This window comes from Desmodus rotundus, chromosome 6, assembly GCF_022682495.2.
Source record: "Desmodus rotundus isolate HL8 chromosome 6, HLdesRot8A.1, whole genome shotgun sequence".
NCBI classification, from domain to species: Eukaryota; Metazoa; Chordata; class Mammalia; order Chiroptera; family Phyllostomidae; genus Desmodus; species Desmodus rotundus.
The window spans coordinates 110,009,462-110,034,850 of NC_071392.1; the positions used below are offsets into that span (position 1 = coordinate 110,009,462).

At 54.5% G+C, this 25,389-nt stretch overlaps 1 protein-coding gene across 1 annotated transcript in view; it reads left to right on the top strand.

Annotated features, from left to right (window-relative positions):
* The window catches only part of TGM2 (transglutaminase 2), a 30,833-nt gene extending 8,054 nt beyond the window's left edge, over positions 1-22,779 (top strand). Inside the window, exons 3-13 of the mRNA XM_024559599.4 lie at positions 215-457; positions 4,117-4,235; positions 6,228-6,356; positions 7,330-7,507; positions 10,864-10,999; positions 11,732-11,835; positions 13,310-13,549; positions 15,301-15,573; positions 19,022-19,182; positions 20,287-20,423; positions 21,192-22,779. Of these exons, the coding sequence (XP_024415367.1) occupies positions 215-457; positions 4,117-4,235; positions 6,228-6,356; positions 7,330-7,507; positions 10,864-10,999; positions 11,732-11,835; positions 13,310-13,549; positions 15,301-15,573; positions 19,022-19,182; positions 20,287-20,423; positions 21,192-21,342 (1,871 nt within the window). The 3' untranslated portion in view covers positions 21,343-22,779. The remainder of the gene's footprint in view (positions 1-214; positions 458-4,116; positions 4,236-6,227; positions 6,357-7,329; positions 7,508-10,863; positions 11,000-11,731; positions 11,836-13,309; positions 13,550-15,300; positions 15,574-19,021; positions 19,183-20,286; positions 20,424-21,191) is intronic.
* Positions 22,780-25,389: the final 2,610 nt, after the last annotated feature.

Consider the following 25,389-nt stretch of genomic DNA (forward strand, 5'->3'; position numbering starts at 1 on the left):
ACAGAACTACCATGCAAGGCTAGGGTTTGATCCCACTTTACAGATGGGCAAACCGAAGCTCAGGGAGATGAAATCTCTTGACTAAGTTCTCTCAATGGTTAGTGGCTTTGAATCCAGGCCCAAGGGCCCTTGGCGTGTGCCCAGCCCCTCCCAGCCCTGACTCCCTCCCTCCTGCCCACCCCTGGCTCATGGCCCCTGCTTTCTCCCTCCAAAGGCCCAGCCCCCAGCAAGGACAACGGGACCAAGGCCCACTTCCCGCTGTCCAGTAGTGTGGAGGAGGGTGCCTGGACAGCCTCAGTGGTAGACCAGCAGGACCAGGCCCTCTCGCTGCAGCTCACCAGCCCGGCCCATGCCCCCATCGGCCTGTACCGCCTCAGCCTGGAGGCCTCCATGGGCGACCAGGGCTCCAGCTTCGTGCTGGGACACTTCACCCTGCTCTTCAACACCTGGTGCCCAGGTAAGCCATACTCCATCCATGGGCAGTGGGAGATGGGCAGGGCTAGACCCACCCATGGGGGCCACTGAGGATGGGGGAATGGGACAGAAGAGACATCAGCGCAGATTGAGTGAGATCCACTTCGTACAACTCTGTGCTCAGACTCCCAAAACCCTGCACCGTGAGGACCCCTCTTACTCCCACTTATAGAAGAGACAGGCTCACAGATGCAGAATGACCTGCCCAAGGCCTCACCGCTACTAAGCGATCTTACCCCACGTCTTGGCCCATCTGTTCCCATGGCACTGTGAGCTGGCCCGGTTCAGAAGCCCCGTTCAGGCATGGGGGGCTCAGGGCATGTCCAGGGCCACGGTGCCCCACCTGGTTCTGTTTCACAGGGCTCTGTTTTAAATCTCACCAGACTGGCTTGGGGAGGGGGCACCGCAGGGGGTGGAGGCATGAGGTGGCCAGGTTTTGTTATCTACGTGTTTCCTCACACACACTCTCAATTATCCCCCTCGACAGTCCTGAAGGCGGAGGTCAGCCTCCTCCTGTCACAGAGAGGAAACCGAGGCTCCGAGAAGCTAAGGGGCTTTGGGCAGCTTCTTCAACGGGGAAGGAGACCAATGCTGGGCAAAACCAGAGTCAGAGGGGAGAGTGTGGAAGAACCAAGGCCGCTTGAGCAGGGGAGAGGAGGCAGGCTGCCGCAACACTTCTAGGGCCTCAGTTTCCCCATTTGACTACAAGGCAGTCAAATCTTTGTCCTTCTTGCTCCTACATAGCAAAGTAGAGAGAGACGCCTTGTCGATGAGCCTCCATTTAAGAATGAACGGGGTGTCCCCCCTCAAAGCCTGGGCCCCGGGGTGGAGATTCTGGCCTCCCCAGCATCAGACAACCAGCTTCTTCCAGGGCCGTTGCTTTATTTTTATTTTCTTCTCCATGTTGAGGACATTTTATAACATATTTGAGCAGAAAGAGTTTTTATTTTCCCTTTTACATACTTTAGCTTTTGTTTCTCATTGTAACATGAAGACAAGAGAACACATCGTCTTGGTAAAACCTTCAGGAGAAAGAGAAACAGCAAGCCCTGGATTCCCCTCCTTGGGAACACGATGCGTAGCCGTCGTGGAGGGCTTGTCCCCTGGGCTCGTCCCCTGAGATCTGGGTGCATGAGCCTGGAGCAATGCCTGCGTTAGTGAGCCCCTCTGTCTCTGTTGAACATACAAGGATCCCACGTATACAGCAACCTGCAGGGTTGTTTTTCTCTCTGCAGCATGTGTGGAGGGTCTGTCCACACTCATCTGCACACATCAGCTCATTCTTTTTAAGCACCTGAGTGCTCATATCTTGCCCATGTGCCTTGTTCATTCAGCTGGTCCCCCTGCCCCAGCAGCTCATCACAGGGAGGGTGTCACAAGGTACACCCCTGTTCACATGGCCACATGGAATGGCTTCTCAGGACAGAATTGGCCTTGCTGGACCCTGCTGTATGTTTATTTTGATTTTTGACAGTCCACAGAGCTTATGGCCAGTTGACAGCCCAGCCCATGGAGCAGGAGCATGCCTGAGATCCCCTCGCCCTCCCCCCTAACCCCATCCAATACTGTGGGAGTTCAGAGTCCAGGGAACAAGAAGCAAGGTTCTGGGGGATGTCCTCTTTCCTTTTGAACTGTCCCCTCCTTGCCTGGTGGGTTGGCGTGGCGGTCAGCCAAACAGCACAGTGACTAAAGTGGCCCCTGTCTCTGGGAGGAAGTGGAAAATGTGGAGCCGGTGATTGGGAAGCAGGAAGCTGGGCTCTGTGGGGGTGGGACCATAGACAAGGACACTTCTGTCTCTGGTGGAGAGGGCAGGCTCTGCCTGTGACAAGGGACCCTCCTGTCCCTGAGCTCCAACATGGACAGGATCAAGCACCAGTTATATGTGAAGCTTCTGTCCCCAATGCCTCCCTCCTTCCCAGATGGAAACCAGAGCAGGGGACTCCCCAGCATGCTGACACACTCACTCCAATGGGAAAATACTGTGCATTTTTCTTTCTCTTTCATTCTTTCTCCCACACTGCCAGGTGGTTTATAACCACAAAGTTCGCTTACTACAAGGCTGAGTTTTGTTGCATAATTTCTGCAGCGAACGAGCAGGACACATAAGACACTCAGTCATTTTCACACCTGCCTTCCATCATGCAATAAGAGTGGGGGTGCAGGTCACTGCAGATGGGCTGATGGAGCCCAGGGCCCTGGGGACAGGGGCCTGGACAGCTGCATTCTAGGCCCAGCATCGCTAGGAATGCTGGGTGTGCTTTTGCAGACTGACTTCCATAAGCACAGGGCCTGGGGCCGCCATGCTTTCAGGGGCCCATGAAAATATGTTAGCTGCTTTGATTGATTGATTTTATTTATTTTTTAAAGGATTTTATTTATTTATTTTTAGAGAAAGGGGAAGGGAAGGAGAAAGAGAGGGAGAGAAACATCGATGTGAGAAGGAAACATCGATCAGTTGCCTTTCATGCGTGCTCCAACTGCAGACTGACCCGCAACCCAGGCATACGCCCTGACTGGGAGTAAACCAGCGACCTGTCAGTTTGTGGGACAATGCCCAGCCAACGGAGCCACACCAGCCAGGGCAGTTGATTGCTTTCAAAATTGGAAGAAAACCATGAACATTTAGGCCAGAGAATATGTTTTAATATATAATATTAATATCTTCATATTATACCAATGCAGTCATAAAATATATTTTCAATATCTTTTTTTATAAAAGCAAAAATGCCCAGGCCCCACCAAAAGGCATAATGTGGCTCTGGATTTCGTCTCCCAGCCTCAGATGCTTTGGCTGTGGAGTGGAGATGGCAGAGGCCAGCCTGACATTTGACCCCCCGCCCCCTGGCCCCGGCTGCCTGTCCCACTGTGCTGCCCTCACTAATCACAGGGAACAAAGTGCCCTGCATTTTCCAGCAGCCGCAACTTTGCTGTCTCTGGTCCTCTGCTTAGAATGTCGTCAAGGCATCAGGTGCCACCCAGAATGGGTGGTTGACCCTGACCCCCAGCTGGACAGGACCCCACCTCCCAGAGCTGCAGGAGCCTTTCCTCGCTGTCTCTCCACCCTGACTGGTGCTCCTTCCTCACACTGGCTTGGGGCTTACAGAGTACCTTCCAGATCTGCGATCACGTTTTACTCACAGGGAACACAGACAGATGGGCGGAGATGGAGAAGTGCCCTGCCCAGGGTCTCACTTCGCAAGTGAGGATCAGAGCCAGGGGGCTCCTGACTCCGGTCCGGCGCTCCTCTGTCTCTCATTCTGGCATCAGCTTTCCCATTGGTACAATATTCTTGAGCCTCAGTTTTCCCTTCTGTAAAACAGGGCTTTCATGGATCCCTTCCACAGGGGGCTCTTGTGGAAAATCAGCGAGTTAATATATGCCACACACTTATCACAAATCCTGGCACTTTATCCAAAAAATGTTGGACGAAGGCCGCAGCCAGCCATTGGTGTCACTAACTGGTAACACGTTATGTCACTGACTTGGGATTGTTTACTAATGATTAGTTTTTCAGATTAAAAGATAGGAAAGCCTCTGAGACGCTGACCTGGCCCCCGGGAGTTGGCACCCCGGCTGCCATGTCTGCAGGGACCCTGGGCCTCACCAGACCCAAAGCTGAGGCCCCTTCCTTCCTACCCACAGCGGACGCTGTGTACCTGGACTCAGAGGAGGAGCGGCAGGAGTACGTCCTCTCCCAGCAGGGCTTCATCTACCAGGGTTCAGCCAAGTTCATCAACAGTATACCTTGGAACTTTGGGCAGGTAGGCCCCTCCCTGACCCTCCCAAACATCTTCGACCCACTGTGTGCCGGGCCCTGGGTCCGAGGCAGTCAAGCTGCAAAGGTGTGATTGGGTCTCAGAGTCACCCACCCCTTGCTGTCAGGATTCAAGCTCCCCAAAATGGCTGGAGGCTCAGAGAGAACCCAGCCCAGCCTGAGGTCACACAGCCAAAGGTTGCTCTACCTACCATGGAAGCAACAGCCCCAGATATTCAAGGTGGGGGAGAATTAGGAGAGCCTTTAGGAGTTGTGGGCAGGCGGTCACTCCAGGAGGGAAAAGAGGACATTCAAGCCCAGATGTCAAACTAATAGGCAGCACTTGCTGAGTGTTTACTTTGTGCAGGCATGTGCTGAGAGTGGGTTTTAAACATTATAGAGATCAGTGGGTCTCAAACTTGAATTACATCAGAATCACTGGAAAAGTGTGTAAAATGCAGATCACAGGGCCCATCCCTAGTTTCTGACTCAGTAGATCTGGGTGTGGGCTGAGAATCTGGAGTTTTAACAAGTTCCCAGGTGACGCTGATGCTTCTGATCCAGTGTCCATACTTTGGGAACTGCTGGTCTAGATGTATCAGCCAGCTACTGCTGAATAACAAATAAGCCCAAACCTTAGAGGCTTAAAACAACGATCTTTTATTATTTCTCAGGGATCTCTGGGTCAGCCAGAGCATGGCTCTCTCGGCTGGACTTGTCTGACCTCAGCTGGGTGGCTGTTCTCTGTCCCGTGTTGTTCCTCATCCTCCTGCAGGCCAGCCTGGGCTGGTTGTCCTCTACCATCCAGCCTCCCATAAATAAATTCTTAAGACACTGCTGAGAAAAGTCATGAAGCAAGAGCCATCTCACCCCCGCCCACTCAACCTCCTGACGTGAAGGAAGGGAATAACTGCCCACAGAGGTCAGGGAAGTTCCTGAAACAGTCACCGTCTGAGCTGGGTGTATGGCCTACCAGCCAAAGGGAACTGCATGGGCCAAAGCTTGGAGAGGGGGACATTCATGCCTAAGAAGTACGTTGTAGTTTCGGGAGCACCATGTCTGTGAAGGAGCCCCAGGAGATGAAGTGGGAGAAATCAGCACTGTTCATTGGCTGATGGCAATAGGGAGCCACAAAAGGGCTCAAGCCATGGAGAGAGACCTGTGATGGGGTCTGGTGTGGGACAAGACCACAGAGGTGGGGGGCCGGGGGCAGCTGGAAGAGCCTTTGAACCTGACAGATGAAGGTGACAAGGAGGGGTCCTACTTTTGATAAAGGTAACTTGAGTTGCAGGGATGGAAAGGCGAGAGCCGCACAGAGAGTGGCAGGAAGAGCATCCCAAGCAAAGGCTACAATAGCGAGTGCAAAGGCCCTGAGGGCAGAATGAGGGTGGGGAAGAATGTTGCGAGATGAGGCCAGAGAGGGGGCGTCCCCGGGCACAGACCGTGGAGCACCTCCCAGGCCACAGGGGAGTCCAGACTTTGCTCTGAGTGTGGAGGAAACAGGGGAGTGATGAGATTAGATTTCTCTATAATCCACAGAGGTTTCAACCAGAGCAGTGTGTGGGGCTGGGGTGGGGGAGGAGGCGACATTCCTCTGCTCTGCAGGGTAAGTCAGGCTTTAGGGGAAGTGTGGGAGATTTGGCTGAGCAGAAGGGGGAAAGGGGAACTGGCAGGGCCTGAGGTGACTCTGAGGGCAGGGAAGCCCCTGGGACACTGGGCTCCCCACTCTGTGGTCTCCAAATTTCCAGGACCCCCCAGCCAGGCCCTGGATGCAGACACAGTCCCTTTTCCTTTCTCACACACTAGGTCTTTGTTCCACTCCCACCCCCATCCTGGGCCAGGAGAAGCTGGCATCAAAGAGATGGGGCTGACCCAGCCTGAACCTCCCAGTCTGTGTGAGACAGAGCAGAGAGGTCCTATAGCTGCCGGGCTTCATGGCAGGCTTCCTGGAGGAGGTGATTTCTCACTCTCCTCATCCTCTTGTTTCTCCTGAACACAGTTTGAAGGTGATATCCTGGACATCTGCCTGACGCTTCTGGATGTCAACCCCAAGTTCCAAAAGAACAGTGGCCGTGACTGCTGCCGCCGCAGCAGCCCCATCTACGTGTGCCGGGTGGTGAGCGCCATGGTGAGTGGCGAGGCCCAGCCCAGGGGCCCATGACAGGGAACAGTAGGGGTATTTAGGGGTTGGTGAAGTCTCAGCTGAGAGAGCTTGTATTTAGAAAGACAAGATTTACCCAAATGAGGATAATGCCATGTGATTACTCAAAGCCATTCATTCGTTCATTCGTTCGTTCATTCATTCGGCAGGGATTTATTAAGTACCACTATGTCCTATGCACTGGGGAAACAGCCGGGTATAAGACATGTGTGGTGTCTAACTTCCCTGAACTCATGTTCTAGTGGGAGGGTGGGCGGACACAGACATGAACCAAACCGTCATGTGAACGAGTGAGTGCAGAGTCATAAATAATGACACAGGCGCAGAAGGAGCCCAGACGTGTGAGGGTCTGACCACAGGGCCCAGCCACAGAGAAGGCTGGGGGACCTCCCTGGGTGACGACCCCTGCACTGCTCTAACCACTAGGAGGAGAAGAGCGTCCCAGATAGAGCGTGCAGGGAGCAGCTTGTGCTAAGGCCCTGCGGAGGGACTGACTTCGGCAGGTTTGAGGAGCAGAAGGGAGGCCAGTGTGGTGGAGCACAGTGAGCAGGAGGGAGCAGGGTGCGAGTGGGGCTGCAGAAGTGGGCAGGGGCCAGACCACTTTGTGGGCCGTGGTCAGAAGCCTGGGTTCTATTCTTGAGGGAGTAGGAACTGGGGGAATGACCCAGTCTGGGCAGGGGCCAGAACTGGTCTTTGGATTCCTCATCTCCAGCATCTCCTCTTCACCTCTTCCCTACCCCTTCTGTTTCCTGGACCCGGGCTTCAGTCCCAACCATCTCCGATGTACCACAGTCTGTCACACCTCAGTACCTTTGCACCTGCTGTTCCCCACCCTGAAACTCCCGTTCCTGCCTTTTACACCCTGCCGAACTTGGGCTCAGCCTGGCGCAGCTGCCACCCTCACCCTGACTTGGTCCCCCTGATGCCCTGCTGGTTGCAGGTCAACTGCAATGACGACCAGGGTGTGCTGGTGGGACGCTGGGACCAGAACTACGTGGATGGCGTCAGCCCCATGTTCTGGATCGGCAGTGTGGACATCCTACGGCGCTGGAAGAACTACGGCCTCCAGAAGGTCAAGTACGGCCAGTGCTGGGTCTTTGCTGCCGTGGCCTGCACAGGTGGGCTGCACACCGGGACGTGGGGAGGGCCTGGAAACTTCCCTCTGCTCCTAGAACCCTACGGGGGGCACTGAGAGCCCTGGAGTGGGATGTGCTGGGGATGCCATTTGGGAGGCAGCTCGGGCTCAGGGTTAGGAATACGGACTTCGGAGCCAGGCGCGCCTGAGTTAAAAGCCCCCACTTTTCCACTCACTTGCTCTGTGACCTTGAACAAGCGACTTCTTCTTTCCGAACCTCCGTTTCCTCATCTGTAAGAGGAAAACAGCAGGGCCTACCTCTCAGGGTGGGTGTGACATTAAGCCGCTCAGCACAGAACTTGGCCCAGCGCAGGTCTCACTAGGTATGACTTATTAATAACTTGATAATAATAATACCTCCGCCAATGTCAAAGAGGAGAGCACACTTGTGAAAACGCAGAGGAGAAGATAAAGCAATTAAAACCAAAAAATGAAAAAAAAATTACTAAAAACCCCTGAAAATTGGAGCCCAGAAGAAGGTTGAAGATTGTTCCAGGGCTGCCGACGGGGCCCACGAGAAGGGGCTGGCATCCCCTGCTGGCTGGGAATGTAGAAGCTGGAGTCCAGGCCTGTATCCAGGCCCCAGTCTTCCCATCGGCGTGTTCTTGGGCAAATCACTCACCACCTCGGAGCCTCAGTCCTATTATCTATAAAATGGGCGTAACAGTGCCTTTACTCTGGGCGGCTATAAGGGTTAAATGACTTAACATATGTGAAATGTTTAAAATGATCTCAGATGCATGGCAGCAAATACTGAGATAGTGCCGCTGCCTATTAGTACTATTGTTACTGATATTGCTATTATTGGGCTGAGGAAATCTAAGAGGCTGATCTCTGGTTTCTAGCTTTTCTGACTCCGAGAACAGTGCTCGGGCCCCAGCAGCCTCAGCACTGTCCCCCACACTGGTAGGCTGGGTGGGGACAGCTTGGCCCCAGTTCCCAGCTGGACGGTCCCTGCTATTCCTTCCTCCTCACCACCACACCATGACCGTCTGTGCCCTGGCGACCTCTGGATTCCTCTTTCTTGTGGACACTCCCCTGTCCTAGACCCTTTCCTCTGAGAGGCCTAAAACACACCCGGTCAGAGAACCCCACGGGCTTCCTGGAGAAACCCCCAACCGTGGCTTGGGTTCCCAAGCTCCCCCACAGATGCGTTCGTCACCCTAGGCTGTGACCGCCTGCAGGTTTAGCTGCAGGTCTTGCCCTTGACTGTCCTGTCCTCATGGCCAAGGCTGACTCAGGTCCTTGCAGCTGACTCCCTTGGTCCCGGTGTTTCTTCGGGAAGCCAAATGGTGGACTGGCCCACGGGCACTGGAGTCAGACTGCCTGGTTTGGTCTCGCTCCACCTCCAACCCCTGGGTGAAGGCAGGCAAGAGAACTGGCCTCAGTTTCCTCACCTGTAGGATGGAGATGGTAGTGACTGAGCTCCTTCATAGGAAGCTTGCGGGCCCCATGGAGACGGGCCTTTGCACGGTCTCTGGCTCCGGGTAGGTTCAGGTTGGGGGTTTTCGGGGGAAGCTGTGCTTCCTCAGCTGGATGCCGGAGCACATTCTCAGAGCCTGCGAGCTGGCCAGCACCGCCCGGACGAGACGTTTGCAGCGATGGGCTCTGTGGCACTCTTTGCTGGTCCGCCCTGGCCCTGGCAGACGAGACTGCCCACACCCAGCGACTCTGAATCATCACACCGTCCTGACCAGCTGCTAATATTAGCTCCTCTGAGAGGAGGAAATGGGGGCTTCGAGAGGGGAAGTGGCTTGCCCAGGGTCACATAGCACGTGAGTGGCACGGCTGGGCTTGGGACCAGGTGTGCTTGATGCTGGGGAAGTGTCCAGGCCTCAGACTGTGAGGATGAGGCTTTCCAGGATGCCATCCCTGGGGACGGGAGTGATGCCTTGCCCCTTGGGCAGTGGGGACAGGAGTCTGGTGGCATGGCAGGGCAAGGCCTAAGGTTGGGGTGCCAGCTTTTGCTAAGGGCAACAGCAAGCCTGGCCTCCGCCCAGGCCTCAGGACACAGGAACCAGGCAAGAGGTGGAGATTCAGAGCTGCTCCCCTCCCTCCTCCCAGCGCCCACACAGCTGGCCAGGATCCAGGGCCATCTGGGAAGCTCTTGCCCTGGTTGATGGCGGCCAAAGGTCACATCCCTACCCCGCCTCCAGACACAGCCACTCAACCTCCATTAAAACTAAAAGTAAAACTAAAGTCCTATAGGTTACAATTAGTAGGGCTTTTTGTTTCACTTCCTTTTTTAGATATTTACGTCCCTTGTCCTACCCTGAGAGTATGTTACTTTTACAATATATAATACATTAAAAAGCACACAAAACACAAGGAAGAAAAAGTCCTCGTAATTCTACCTGTCAGGCCCCCCCCCCCCCCCCAGCACCGCCCTTCGGGGAGGCTCGCACCCGGCTTGTCCTCCTCTTTCGGTTGATGCCAATTACCATAACGTCTGTGTGCTCCGGCGTAAATGCAGGACCCTCGGTGCCCACACTGTGTCCTGACAGGTGGGACGACGCGGCACCTGTACCCCGACCCCATTTTATAGAAGAGGAAACAAGGCCCAGAGAGGAGAAGAGACTGGCCCCAGGTCACACAGCCAGAGGCAGCTAGGGCTTGACTGCATGGTCTCCTGATCTGTTTCCTCTGCCGCCTGTTTCACTGTTTGCTCCCCGCTCCGAATCCCTATTGTTCCTTTATTCCCTCCCTTCCTCTCCCTCCCTCTACTTTACCCACATCTTCATCCCATTTGACAAAACAGTCTGTGCCAGGCCCATGCTGGGCTCTGGGGATGGGAAATAAGACAGATCCTTCATGTGCTGATGCATTGAGAATTGATGAGTCCCCAGTCTTGGTACGGATACAAACGATGGGGCAATGTAAACCTGGTAGGCTGGCTTTGCTGGTGGGGTAACAGCACCTGCCGATTCCTGCAGCCAGTGGGAGTGTGCAGTGCTGGAGGAGCAGCAAGGAGGCCAAGGGGGCCGAAGCAAAGCGTGCAGGAGGCAGCCAGGCGCCAGACCCTGAAAGGCCAAGGGACCTCAGCTGGAGGTCTGGCCTTGACAATGAGGAGCCATTGATGGTTTAGCAGAGGCGTGTTGATGTAGATTTGCATTTTAGAGTCTTGTTTGATTCACTGTGATATGAGGGGGACAGAATGGACATGGGGTGACTGGCAAGGTGGGTGCCGTTGCCCAGGTAAAAGGATGGCACACGCCCTCACCACGGGACAGAGGGTACAGTGTTCAGTGGGGTACCGATGGGATGTGCAGGGCAGATGTCTTCAGGTCCTCAGCCCCACCTCTGACCCCTCTCCCCATCGTCTCCCCTCCCTCCTGCCAGTGCTGCGGTGCTTGGGCATCCCCACCCGAGTCGTGACCAACTTCAACTCGGCCCACGACCAGAACAGCAACCTGCTCATCGAGTACTTCCGCAACGAGTTTGGAGAGCTGGAGGGCAACAAGAACGAGATGATCTGGTGAGGCGGGGCCCAGGGCTGGGTCGGGGCCCAGCGGTGTCCTGGGAAGGGCCCCGGGAGGACTTCTCAGAGGCAGTCACATGTGAATTGGGTTTAAAAGTTGAACATCATTTGGACACGGGGGAAACAGGGCTTGCGAAGGGCTCTCCAGGCTGGGGAACAGCACGAGCAAAGGCCAAGAGGAGGGAAGGAGGGAAGGAGGGAAGGACGGAAAGTCAACAGGCAACGCATGGAGGACATCGGGGAGAAAATGCTGCCGGGAGTCTGGAATGCCAGGACAGGGGGTCCGAGCTTTCAAAGGCAGTGGCTGTCACCCTACCAAAGGTGTCCCACTGGGAGAGGGACACGCTGATGACCTTGGAGCAGGTCTGGAGGGAAAGATTGGAGGTGGGGGCTGGGGTTTGGTCCAAGTGGCCGGTGCTGAGGCCTGCCCCAAGGCAGAGCCTCTTTTCCAGAAGTTGGAAAAGAAGGGATGGAGCCGAGAAGTGAGGAGGTCACCTCAACTGAACTCGAGGAGCCATGGAAAGGGGAGGGAGGGGAGGAGAGGCATTGAGAATGACTCTCAGAGCAGGGTGAGTGCCTGGCTAGGGTCCGGAGAGGGAAGAGCCAAGAGGAGTGTCAGGGAGCCACACCGGGCTCAGCCTAGGACAGGCCAGTGCAGACTGTCCTGAGGGGGGGTGACTGAAAGTCTGCATGTAAGTCCTGGCCAATGCTCCCTGCATTTCCCAACAGGAACTTCCACTGCTGGGTGGAGTCATGGATGACCAGGCCAGACCTGCAGCCAGGGTATGAGGGATGGCAGGCCCTGGACCCCACACCCCAGGAGAAGAGTGAAGGTGGGTAGGTGTGTCCCCATTACTTAAATGAGGAAACTGAGGCTCAGAGAGCACTCACCCAGAGTCCCTCAGCTGGAGAGCACAGGGCTGGTGTTCGGAGCCAGGTCTGGCTGACACCAAAGGCCATCAGCTGGTTCGCTCGAGGGTAGGGGAGCTCACCGATGGTTTCCAATATGCTGGTTTACCATTTGAAAAGTCACTCATGCTCATTGCAGAAAACAGAAAGGAGAAGCATAAAGAAAACATCAAAGAGCAACTCTGTCCTCTCCCTTCAAAAGAAGGATCATTCACATTCACACACAGCTTCCAGTAATTTCCAATTATATACTCATTTATATGCGTGCACAGGTAAGAGAGAACCAAGGAAAAACTGGTAGAACCAAAAAGGTCCTTTCTCTAAATAATATTTTTTAATTCATAGACTATAATACGTAGGGTTTACAAAGTAAGCCAATTGCACTGAAATATAGTTATCAAAAAAATTAAAAAATAAATTTGTAATATAATAATACATACTTTACATAACAAGATCTAATGGTAGAATTAATACACTTGATAACTTAGGGGTAGCGATGAGCATAAATGGTATCTCCAGATACGTGTGGCCACCATAACGTGACGTGAAAATATCTGGTTTTTCTGGGTGATGAGTCATAACAGCACCTAAGATTACCGTTTGCCTGCTTTCACAATCGAGGAAGTGCTATCTAAGTACGGTGCAAATCAAGATGTCATTTTGTTCCCCATCCACGTTCATGGGCCCCTGAATTCTATTTGTTGCTCCTTGGGGGTCCATGGACCCCGGGTTAAGAACTCTGGCTGTACGTGGCCTTTTATGCTGGCTTTGTCCCTTTTCCAAATGCCATTCACAGAACATCGGCTAGTGTTCTGTGACTTGAATTTTAATTTCAGGTTACTGTGTTCCATTAAATGGATACATTGTAATGTAGTTTACCCAGCCTCTAGTCCTCAACTCCCAAATCCGTGAGCAGCTGGAGGCAGTGATAAACCACACTGAGGAAATCAACAGTGGCTCGTGTGTTGCACCAGACAGATGCCCTGCTTTCTCAAATACAGTCGGCTGCTTGCCTCCCTCAGCTCTTTGGGGTGCTTTGGGATGTTCTTCTGTGGTATTTATCGCTTACATAGCATCTAGGATGTGCCAGTCCTCATTAGGTAGGTATAAATACCATCCCCACATGAAGCCGGGGCTCAGAGAAGTTAAGTAACTACTGCAACATCACACAGCTAATGAGAACTGTGACTCGCACTGTAAAAACTGGGCTCCAGCATCTTCCTCCTTAGTTCTTACCCTCTGCCACCTTCCTAACAGTGGAGTCCCCAAGTCAAAGGGCTTTATGCTCTCGAGACTTTCTGCCACGTGTGGTTGAATTGCGTGGTTTTGAAAGGTTTGGGAGGGTGCCGCCCTGCCCTCCTCCCAAGATCATGTCTCTTGCCTCCTTCCCCCGACCAGGGACATACTGCTGTGGCCCAGTTCCAGTCCGTGCCATCAAGGAGGGCGACCTGAGCGCCAAGTACGACGCACCCTTTGTCTTTGCCGAGGTCAACGCCGACGTGGTGGACTGGATCCGGCAGGAGGATGGGTCCATGCATAAGTCCATCAACCACCGGCTGGTGGGGCTGAAGATCAGCACGAAGAGAGTGGGCCGTGACGACCGGGAGGACATCACCCACACCTATAAGTACCCCGAGGGTAGGTGCCCGGAGCCTTCAACACCGCCGTGCAGATAAGCCGCCAGGTTTACCAGCCCTGTACGTGTGTGTTATTTGGCTGTCTGCCTTCAACAATGACCTGTAGGTTACTCTCCATTCCCCAAAATTCCTTAGAAACAGGTGCAAACTTACCAAATGCACTGGAAGATGGCAGTAGAGGATTATTTGTTTAGGAAAAGAATTCCACGTTCCACAAAAGGATTCCACTGGGTCTGTAAGCCTCACTCTTTTTTGGGGGGGGCGGGGGTTGACTCAATAAACCTGAAGGGAATGGTTGCTAAAGAGGAGAGGCGTGCATCCTAACAGAAGGATTAGAGATGTCCACTCTGGGTACTAACAGCACTCACCAGCTGTGGTGCCTCCAACTGGAGATGAGTAATTCCACCCTTTTTTACTGCAATGTGTTTGTACTAGAGAGGCTTGGAAACACAGCTGGGCTGTGGAGGAGAGGTTCCTGGAGCTTAGTCACATTTGTTTGGGTGGTATTTCTCCTACAGCCAGGGAAACCGCGTGAAGGAGGATGGGGAGGGGTTAAATGAAAGAGAAATGGACCAAGAGAAATTTAAAGATAAGATGGGTTCCATCAGATACAAAGATGAGGCTTCTTTCTGCTACCCATGTTAAATCAGTAGGGGAAAAAGGATGTGGCTTATTGTAAAAATTGGATTTGAGCACATCTGACAGCCAGTCCAATACGATAGACATTTTCTAAGCATTTACTGAGTGCCAAGCGCAGCTGGGCTCACAGAGATGACTGAGAAACCACAGCCCCACCCACATCTGACCCCCCACTGATGTTCCAGAGCCGGCGGGGGTTGGGGATTAAGTGGCCGTGCTTTCGGTGTAAAGGATAATGCAGAAGGAAAAGATGCTTTCCTTGGCCTCTGAAAGATCTCGAGCTGATGGTTTCATAGAAGATATAAATATGAACCCGATAACACTTGGGGGGAAAAACGAAAGGAGCACGGGCAGAGGTAAACAGAACATAAAGGAGGGCAGTCATTCCTGCTGGAGAGTTCCACAGGTAGGGAGCGGAGGGACAGGGATTCTGGGAGAAGTAATCCCTCCGTGCAAATGCCTGCAGGTGAGAAAGTTCATGTTGTCTTGGTGGTTATTATGCACCAAGCACTATTGTAGGCTGAAGGGTATGAAATAAAGAAAAGTAAACACAGTCTTAATCCTCAAGCAGCTCGAGAGGGTAACCACAAAAACAGAAACCAATTTGGTGAGCTAAGTCACCATAATTAGCAATAGGCGGCTGTGAAACTCCACTGTGACTGATTTACCCTGCCTGGCGAGGTTGCTCATTTGTTGGGACGTCATCCTATGCACCAAAAGGCTGTGGGTTCAATCCCCAGTCAGGGCTCATACCTAAGTTGTGGGTTCGATCCCTGGTCGGGGCGAATGAGGAAGGCAACTTCTCCATGTTTTCTTTCTTTCGCTCTCCCTTCCTCTCTCTCTTAAATCAATAAAAACATAGCCTCAGGTGAGGATTAAAAAAAGAAGGCTTCCTGGAGAAGGGGCCATTTTGGGCTGGGTCTTAAGGGATGCCTAGGAGTTCGCTTTGGAAAATAAAGAAAATATTCTTTCCTCCTTTGGCACAGAAGTGTAGAGAAGGCACTGCTGCCTTCTGAGTCACCAGCACTCTGAGAGGCCGGCTCTCTCGGCCCCGGCCCCCTTGCATTGGAACAGGTTCTAGCCATGAAGACGCTCTCCCGCCTGTCCCCACAGGGTCCGTCGAGGAGAGGGAAGCCTTCCAGAGGGCCAACCACCTGAACAAGCTGAGTGCTAAAGAGGAGACAGGAGTGGCCATGCGCATCCGCGTGGCCCAGAGCATGAAAATGGGCAGCGACTTCGATGTCTTCGCCTACATCACCAACAACACCGCGGAGGCCCACATGTGCCGCCTCATGCTCTGCGCGCGCACCATCAGCTACAACGGCATCCTGGGGCCTGTGTGCAGCTCCAACGACATACTGGATCTTTCCCTGGAGCCCTACTCCGGTGAGGCCCTGGTTCCTGGATCAGTTATTGGTGCAGACAGGTGCGCTAGGTAGGGCCCTGAGCGCTTAGCCTGCACAGTGCACCTCCCAAACGCCTGCACGGCACTTATCCTTGGTCAGGCCCTGCCCGACACACTTCATAAATATCAGCCCGTCTAATTCTTATCACAAAAGTGGGAGGTGGAGTCTTTTATTGCCTCCCTTTTCCAAGTGAGATGGCCGAGCACAGAGAGGTTAAGCACCTTGCCCAAGGCCACACAGTTAGGATGTGACAGGACTGAGACTCGAACCTGTATTCTCAGCAACTATCCTGTTTTGTGCCCTCTCGTGTTCTCGGGGCTCCTGACTGCTTTCCCAGATTCTCTACCTCTCTCTCCCAGCCAATTCGTTCCCTCAGTGTCCAGCAACTCTCACACCCCCACCAGAGCCTCTCCCCTCTGGAGGTCCTCAGCCTCCGGGAAAAGACGCTGTAGACCACTGCGGCCCACAGAACCTTCTGTGACGACAGTTGTATGTCTGTGCTGCACGGAGCAGGGGCGACAGTTCCACGTGGCTACTGGGCATGTGCTTTGCACAACTGGAACTGAAGCTTTAACTTCACTTACACTAAACAGCTGCACGGGGCCAGAGCTGCCATTTTGGACAGTGTCACTGTAAGAATGACGGGAGAGACCGTCCAGCCCTCTGCCGAGAGACGGGTGTTCCTCCTAGCTCCGCCCATCGCCTCATAGATGGCCCTACGCCTGTCCTGGCCTCCCTGTGAGGCAGACCCCTCCCTTCGCTCCTTAGTTCTGGGTCTCTCCCCTGTTTTGGGGTAATGTAACGTCAAGAGATGATCCAGCCCTGGGCAGAGCCTCTGTTGTTCAAACGTCCTGGTCAGAGGCCTGCACAATCATCTCCGTGGTCCCTTTTGTTGCCCTGCTTTGCCACTGTGAGTGGTTGTCTTCCTTAAAATAAGCCTGAGACCCTGAGAGGCATTGTGGCCGCACAGAGGACGCTTAGCAAGGCAGCACAGAGCCCGTCTCCTGTGCCCCAGCAGCCCAGGCCCGCCTTCTGCGTGGGGGCAGATGCATGAGGAGGGCACAGGGGTCACAAAGCTGGGAGAGGCCCTGGGAGCAGGGAGTGAGATACTGACTGTCCTCTGAGGGTCCTGCTGGCTGTGTCACCTGGGCAATGGGTCGCCTCCCTGAACCTCAGTGTTCCCATCAGACAGAGAGTCATGACCCATCAGTGTGGGACTGTCCCACCGGGAGAGGCCAGCACCTGGGAACGGGTATTCTGACCGCAGATCTGGTGGCAGGGCCCGGGCTGGAGTGCTCTGTGCCTGTGAAGCTGTTGGCCCTCCCCTCCACTCTGGCCTGTCAGCCCGAATGTTTCCACTCCTTCATGACCTCTGCCTCGGCCTTGGCCCCACGGGCTGGCGTTGGGCCATCCAGCTCCGAAGGAGGCCTGTCTGCGTTTCGGGCCAGGGGTCTGTGGTACTGGCAGCACCACCTCCTTGTTTTGTCCTGGGCACCATGTGGGTCCCCCTGGAGCCACGTGCCCAGAGTAGATGCTCGGTCAGGGTCCCCGAGCAGGGGCCAACCCCTCAGGGACAGGGCCACTCGGCACTGGGGCTGAGGCCCCAACACTTACGCTGTTGAAAGATGTTATTTGGGGGCCAGTCAGACTGGCTTTGAATTTGGCCGCTACCACCCCCTACATGCATGACCTTGGGCAGGGAGGCAGTGCTCCCTGAGCCTCACATCGGACCCCTGCACGCACTGGGGCAACAGCAGGCCCACCCAAGGGCCCCTGTGAGGACCGAGAGAGGAGATGTGTGCTCAGGAGACATCTGCGGAGTGTCGCGTGGTGCCCGGACAGGGCGGGACCTTCACTCCTCACTGAGCAGACGAGCAAACAGACATGGGCGGCAGAGAAGCCCCGTGGGCCTTTCCTGACCACCCGCTGTGCCCGACAGCGACCTTGACCTCGGTGCTGGGCTCCTTGGTGTGAGTCCCGCTAACCTTGATGGCAGAGAAAGGACCCAGCCTGGCCCAGGCCTAAGTGTCAGCTGTGGGGGATGATCAGGACGCCCGAGTTCTAGTTCAGGCAATTCTGTGGGTGGGCTGTGGGCTCCTGGTATTTCTCTTCTCCATCCCTGGCCTCGTGTTCCTCATTTGTACAAACTCTGGTTCATCTTTGAGGAGCCCTTCCAGCCACTTTGTTAGAATACACACATGTCATTTCTTCTTGGGCTCAGCAGCACCTCAAAGGGAGCAAGGGTCCTTCTGGAACGTGTGGCATGAAGCAAACTTCAGCCTGGGCCAGTGATGCCAGAAGGTCTCCTCCTGGGCCCCAGTCGAACCCACTTTGCCTCTCAGTTACCATCAAGTGTCTGGAGCATTGTTCAGCCAGGCCTGTCCGTGTTTCTCCTCTTCCTGAGGATGTGTTCACAACGGGGGTGTCCCTCCTGCTCTGTCATCTACCCACGAAGGGCACCACCCACAGTGGGAGGTCCTGAGTGGTATCCTCAGGCAGCCAGGCGGAGCTGGTCTGGGTGCCCTGGTGGGGCCTCCGGTGGAAGGTCAACCTGAGACTGATTCGGCCATCCTTGAAGAGCACACGCTTGGGCTGAGTTACCAGTTATTCTTTGATGATAAGATCTGGGGGATTTCCATGCGCTCACGGACAGGAAGCCAAGCGGAACAGAATCCAGTCGCCCCCACCCCTGACCCCTGCCTCCTTGCTCTGCAGCTTCTCTCCCTCCCCCTTCCTGCCCCACGCTCACCCCTCCAGGTGGGTCACTGGGGATGCAGCCAATGTGGCCTTGGCGATCATGCCTGCCCCCCGTGCCTTTTGGAACAGGGCAAATCACCTAAGGAATGACTGACTACCACACACCCCTTTCCTTCTCTCAGTTGGCACCTGGCCTGACGTCAAGGCCGTGGTCCCTGGCCGGCAGAAAGCAGCTCTCAGAGGTCCAGCCCCACCCTGGTTAAGCCTCCTGGAAAGGTCAATAGTTGGGGCCGAGCCCTCGGAGCTCCCAGAGGACAATGTTTGCTTTGTTTCCTGTGGAGTTGGTCAGACTTTCCACTCTGCTCCACCAGGAATTTTCACTCCTTTTTGTCCCTCTTGGCAGCAGATTGGGTTTTCTGCCCCAGCGTCATCTGAACAGAGGTTGGGACAGACTCCCCCCTGGGAATGAGTGGCTACAGGGCCGGGCACACTAATGCAGCCTTTTCCCAAGGTCAGGGTGTGCGTCCCCAGTGGGTCTGCCACGGCCCAGACCTTGGCTCACGGTGAGAAAAGGGCTCTGAAATCCTCACAGGTTGGGGAACTGCCTGGGACCTGCCCAGCCATTCACCCGGGGTGCGAGCTCGAGCACGTTCCTTCCCCTCGCTGTGCCTGTGGAAATGCGGGGGGTGAGGGGGTCTCAGTCACTAAATGTGCTTCCCCCACCTCTGCAGAGAAGAGCATCCCCCTTCCAATCCTCTATGAGAAGTACTGTGACTACTTGACAGAGTCGAACCTCATCAAGGTGCAAGGCCTCCTCGTCCAGCAAGCTGACAACAAATACCTACTGGCCGAGAGGGACATCTATCTGGAGAACCCAGAAATCAAGATCCGGGTAAGCGGAGGGCTGGGAAGGGCTGGGGGCAGGGCAGGGTCCCGGGGGCAGGGCAGGGTCCCGGGGCCAGCCCAGGGCTGGGAGCGGGCTAGCCTCATGCACCTGCATCCCTGCACGCTCAAGCTCTTTGACACCTCAGGGATCCTCCAATTCCGCCTTCATCCAAGAACAGCATCGTGGAGCCAAAACAATTTGGGACTTATGAGTGAATCCTAGAATCTCAGAGTGGTAGGGTCATGGAATCGAGGGATTTTAGAGTCACAGATGCTCAAAAGCTAAACTCCTAAAGCTAGAGGCCCAGAGCCTGGGGCAGGTGGGGCAGGTGGGGCAGGTGGGGCGGACTCTGAGGTCTGCCTGCCTGGCTTAGAGGCCGGGTGGCCCTGGGCATGTCACTGCGCCCCTTGTTGCCTCAGTTCGTTCATCTGTAAGGTAGGTGTTATAAGGATTAAATGTGCACCCATAAGAACATAGACAGCCCCATCCAGTGCATTGTAAGGGCTCAATAAAAGCTGACATTTGTCGCTATCATTGTCATTGTCATAGTGATTCACTCTCAAGGAGCCACAGCCCCAGAACCCCCAGTGCAGCAGTTACAGATAAATGGTAAAGCGCAGGGGCGGGAGTGAGCACTGGGTGCCAGTGTGCTGGGAGCTTGCACATGAAAGCTCAGTGATCCTTAGGAGAACCCTGCAGCCAGGCATTGCTCTCCCATGAAGAAACCAAGGCTCAGAGAGGGTAGTGATTTTCAGGCTGGGGTAGGGGGGTCACACAGTGAGGGAGGGGCTCCAAAGTCTGTGGTCTTCCCACTCCAGACCCTAGAACAAGGGAGGCACTGTACCTGCCCTGGGCTGTGTGGAGCCTCCCCCTGCAGCTCCATGAAGGAGGCCTGGGCTGGCATCATCACCTGTTTTTTCCAGGTGAGGAGACTGAGGTACAGAGGCATGGACTGAGAGAGGCAGAGTGGACGTGGCTTTGTTCAGCAAATACTGGGCCAAATTGCAGCAAATACAGAGAAGGCCCAGCAGAGATCCTGCCTGCCCTGGAGGGACTCTGGCCCCCCTCCTTCAAAGCTATCCCTTACATCTGCCCTGTGCCTTGACCCAGATCCTGGGAGAGCCCAAGCAGAACCGCAAGCTGGTGGCTGAGGTGTCCCTGCGGAACCCACTCGTCACACCCCTGGAAGGCTGCTTCTTCACTGTGGAGGGAGCGGGCCTGACTGAGAAGCAGATGACCGTGGACATGTAAGTGTTGCTCACTCTAGCGTGGGGGCCTGGGAGCAGAGGGCAGATGCTGATGGGGGGCACCGAACTCCAGCCCATAGCTCCTCATCTCATCTCTCACACACCCACCCACGAACCTGACTCATACACCCCTGGGTCCCCTTCTAAACACTTTCGGGGCAAAGTTCCCAACTTCTCATCCTCAGCATCCACACCATGCTAGCTGGGTTCCCTGCATGCGTCTCCATAAACCTAAACAATTACACATTCCATCGCTAAGCACCTGCCCCCCAACATACGGGCCTCACATAAATGCAAGCATATGCACCCTGAGTGTCTACACGTGTGTCTTAGACATATAGCTATGGACATACACACAGACAAGCATAGACACTTCCTGTTTTTTACTGTATTATTGTCAGGTAAGTTGCATACAGTAAGAAGCACAAATCACGCGTTACAACTCAATGCATTTTCATGCATGTGGTCACCTGAGCATACCCACTATTACCCCAGCACATTGTGGGCTTCTCTTGTGTGTGTGAGCGCACACACACGCACACACACAGGCCCCTGTGCACACAGCAGGGCAGATTGCCCAGGACCTGCGAGAGCAGTGAGCGTGTCCATTCATTATTGTCATTTGTTATTGATGTCAGCCTTAAGCCACACCCCTGTGGACACAGAGGCTCTGTGCTAAGTTCTCAGGAGTCACAGGTCATCCCGGTCTGGCCCCATCATGGGGACCAGGCCTGGGCGTCTCCTCAGCCTCTTCCTCTCTCTCCACAGCCCAGAGCCCGTGGAGGTGGGGGAGGAGGCCAAAGTCAGGGTGAACCTGCTGCCTCACCACGTGGGCCTCCACAAGCTGGTGGTCAACTTCGAGAGTAACAAGCTAAAGGCGGTGAAGGGCTACCGGAACGTCATCATCGGCCCCCCTTAAAGGGCTCCCATGCCCAGCCCCACCTCAGCCAGCTGAGAGCCCTCAACTTGACCCCCAATCTTTATTCCAAGCTAGTGAGGAAAATTTGCTGCTCCTTGGACCCCAGACCGTCTTGCCCCCTGAGCCTGGTTTCCCACCCCCCTACCTGTGAGCAATGTTCTACACCTCCACAGTGGGAGCCCTGACCTTGGTTGACTGAGCTTGGGATGGGGGAGAAGGGACCCACACCTCCCCCTCCAGCCCAGATGCCATTTGGAAAGCAACTCGCCATATCGTTTGATCTATTCCATAGCCCCTTGGAGCGAAAAAAAATAAAATAAAAAAAGACAGAGTGCCCATTGGCCAGATCAAGAAACTCAACACCCTGGTGTGTCCTGTACCCCTTCCCGAGACTGTGCCCTGGCCCTAGGGGCCCTTGAGCTAGCCAGCAGAGGTGGGATGGGGAGGGTCCCAGGTATAGGCTTGACCTTCGCCCACAGTCCCTCACCCTCCTCACCACTGTGAAGCACCTGTGATGGACCAGGTGCATCCTGTACTTGCTGGTACCCACTCGGCCACCACCCCTTTTGTTCATCGCCATGGGAAACTGCAGGGTGGGAGCTGCTTTCTCAATGAGGAGACTGAGTCTAGGAGAAGGGAGGTGGCCCGCTCTGCCCAGACGGGCTCGCGGATATTTTGAAAGGCTGGGTCACATGAAGGCATGGGAACAGAGCACAGGCCTTCTGACTCCGAGTCCAGTGCCCTGCTCCCGACACCAGCCCTGACCTGAGAATGTCAGCGAGGCCCTTTGGGACCTGATCCAAAAGGACCCATTTGGGGTGAGGAAATGGGAAATGACTGGAAAGGGTCAGAGCCCCCAGTCTGGCCAGCCAGTGCCCTCTCCTCTCTGGGCCTTGGTGTCCTCACTGGTCAGTGCATTGGCTGAACCAGCTCATCTCCAAGGGCCTCTCAGCTCTGCACGTCTGATGCCTTGTGGGACCCAGCCTTACAAATGACAACAAGTCCTGCTCCCTGGTCCCACAGAGACTTAGGCCTCATGCCCAGGATGTTTCTAAGAGAGAAACCAGGACCAGGACCACTGTGCTGCCCCCAGCCCTAACCAGGTCCCACACCTTCCTTCAGACCCCAGTTCCAGGGGCACAGAGCCCCAGAAGCCCCTGTCCTACCCAGGAGCCTCCCCACCACAATGCAGACTTCACAAGGGCCTTCACTGCCTGTGCTGATCACTAACCAGCAAGGTCAGCCCTCAGCCATCCCCTCTTCGCAGGACCAGGGCCGTGGAATATAGCTCAGGGAGCCCGTGAGTTGTCATCTCTGACTTAAATCGCCCACATCCTCCACGTGACCAGGCCTCCCTGAGCTTGGACGAGGGAGAGAGGGGGCATTCTCTATCTGGAGTGGGGTCGCAGCCTCCAGGGCCCCCCAAAGTGCAGAGAGGGCCTTGGGGAAAGTCACGCTGATGCACTTAGGACTTGCTGCTTTGCACAGGGAAGAATCACCAAATGAGCCGACAAATACACGTTCTATATAAATATTGCTCTGTTTTTCTATGATTTTATAAATGCTTTTTGGTTCCACGCGGATCGTAGATAGCCTTTGAGCCACAGGGAGCGAGCACTGAAATAAAGAGTTTATTTTTCACATTCAAACAAGGTCTGATCTGGTCCTTTTCATGCTTTTGAAGGGGGTGGGTAGGTGAGCTCATTCACACTGGGACAGGCCAGGTCTAAACTTGACTGACATTCAAGGCTCTACACAGTCTGGCTCTCTCTCCAGCCTCTTTTCCAAACAAAACGTGTTTGGGCCACAGTGAACTTTCTGTATCTCTCCAAACACCCTGTGCACTTGCCAACTTCTTAGCTTCTGCATGGGTAGTGCCCTGAACCTAGGGTGCCCTTCTTCTTCCTTACCCATCTTGTGAGCTCCTACTCATCCTATGATGTGTAACAGGCAAGTCACCTCTTCTGTGAAGCCTTCCCAGATTTCTCCTCACGCTCCCAGAACCCCAAAACATGGACCAACTCAAACATTTACCAGAGAATTTTAGTTCCATGTTGGTATATCTGTCCCCCTCACCATCCCATCTGAAGTCCTCAAGGGTGGGGACCAAGTGTCACTTAAATAGACACTAATAAACACTGAATTGGTAAATCAAAGTGTTTGAACTCAGCTCTCATAAAACCAGTGCTGTCCAAAAGAAATGTAACATGCACCACAAATGCAAGTCACATATGTAATTAAAATTTTTTTAGCAGCCACATTAAAAAGACTAAAAAGGAACAGGTAAAACACATTTTGATGTATTTTATGTAATCTAAAATGTCCAAAGTATTGTCATTTCCACACGTAATCAATATAAAAGTTATTAGTGGGAGACTCCCCATTCTTCCTTTCCCGCTAGGTCTTTGAAGTGCGGCGCGTAGTTCGCACTGGTAGCCCCTCTCAGTTCAGAGAGCTGCATCTCCAGTGCACACGCCTATACACGTCTCATTTTATACTTTATTATTGTAGCGTGAGGTACATGCAGTAAGGAACACAAATCACACACGTGCAGCTGGATGGCCAAGGGTGGCTCCTGGCCGCCGTATGGGATGGGGCCGTGTCTGAACCGGGGTCCCAGGAGTGCAGGAACTCGGTCATTCACCTCGCCCCCCACTGACGAGGCGCTGATAATGCTCGTGGATTGAATAAATAGTAGAAGACAGCCTCTGCTCCTTGGGAAACTCGTGCTGAAAGACAAGACGGGCACCTAAAAAAATAAATCGAAATGAACACCCACCATGTAATCTGGGGGCTGCATCCTTCTGTTCCTCAACCACTACACCCTGGGCCTGGCCTGGATTGCCCGAACATTCTCTCAGTTAGTAACCCGCTGGAAAACAGAAACCACGGGGCTTTTTCAGGCAGAGACGGAGTTCCTAAGGGAAGTTGATTCCAGAGGCATCCGAAAGAGCAGAGGGGGGAGTGTGACCCAGAAATCAGGAAGGAGCTGCCCCCTGGCCAGTCAGGAGCCCACCTGCTGGAGAACTGCAGAGCCGGGGATGGCAGGGCCCGCCAGAGTCGAGTCGGCTGCGGCGGGAGCCAGAGGCAGGCTGGCACCTGTCCTGCTTTCTCCCCACTGGCAGACCCTAATCAGAAACTCGTTGGCAAGGCGCTCTGGAAAATATTATTAGCCTCCTGAAAACCGAGATGGCTGGGCAACTGTGGGTGGGGAAGGTGATGGAGTTGAGCTGTTGAACACTTATCACTGCCTCCTCTGCTAAGAACCGCTTACCATCACCTCCACCTCTTACTCAGTCTTCAAAACCTGCTCCTCCGTGAGGCCTTCCTGGACTGCAGCCGACTGCTTCAACCTCCGGGTCCCCTCAGCTCCTTGCAGACAGCCCTGCGCATCACTCAGGGCAGGATCAGAGCACATCCCACACCCTCCTGCCCACCTTCTACTGGCAGGAGCAGGGCTGCCCCAGGCAGGTCTGCCAGGGCCGGACAGGGTCAGCAGCCTCTCCTGACCAGCCCCTAAGGCTGCTCCACCCCTGGGGGCCCCTATGGACTTCGGCTCTTGAAACAGAACACAGGGCTTCACGGTTTCCCAGGTGTGGGTTTCTGTGTCCCTGGAAGGAAAAACTCCCTGCTGGTCACGTGGGCCCATTTTACGGACACAGAAAATGAGCCTGGGGGCCTGCTCTCCGAACCAGGTGTGACGCCTGAGTCTGGGTCCCTGGAGTACAGTCCCCAAGTGCACAGTCACATGGCAGCTCAGTGCTGCTGGGTCTCCATCCAAGAGCAGCTCCCAGCCCTGGTGGCAGGGGTTGGGGCTCTGGAGTCACGCAGGGGCCAACCCGGCTCTGCCGCAGATTAGCAGCGTGGCTTCAGGCAGGTTCTCAGCCTCTCTGCTGAACGAGGGTGATAGGATGCCAACTTTCGTGACTCATGTGCAAGTTCAATGAAATGCTGCCCAGAAAACGCTGAGCTGCCCCCAGCACATTGTGACCCCAATAGCCAGCTTTACTCCTGGCAGGAACCTTCACATGTGTCGCGCTACTTACT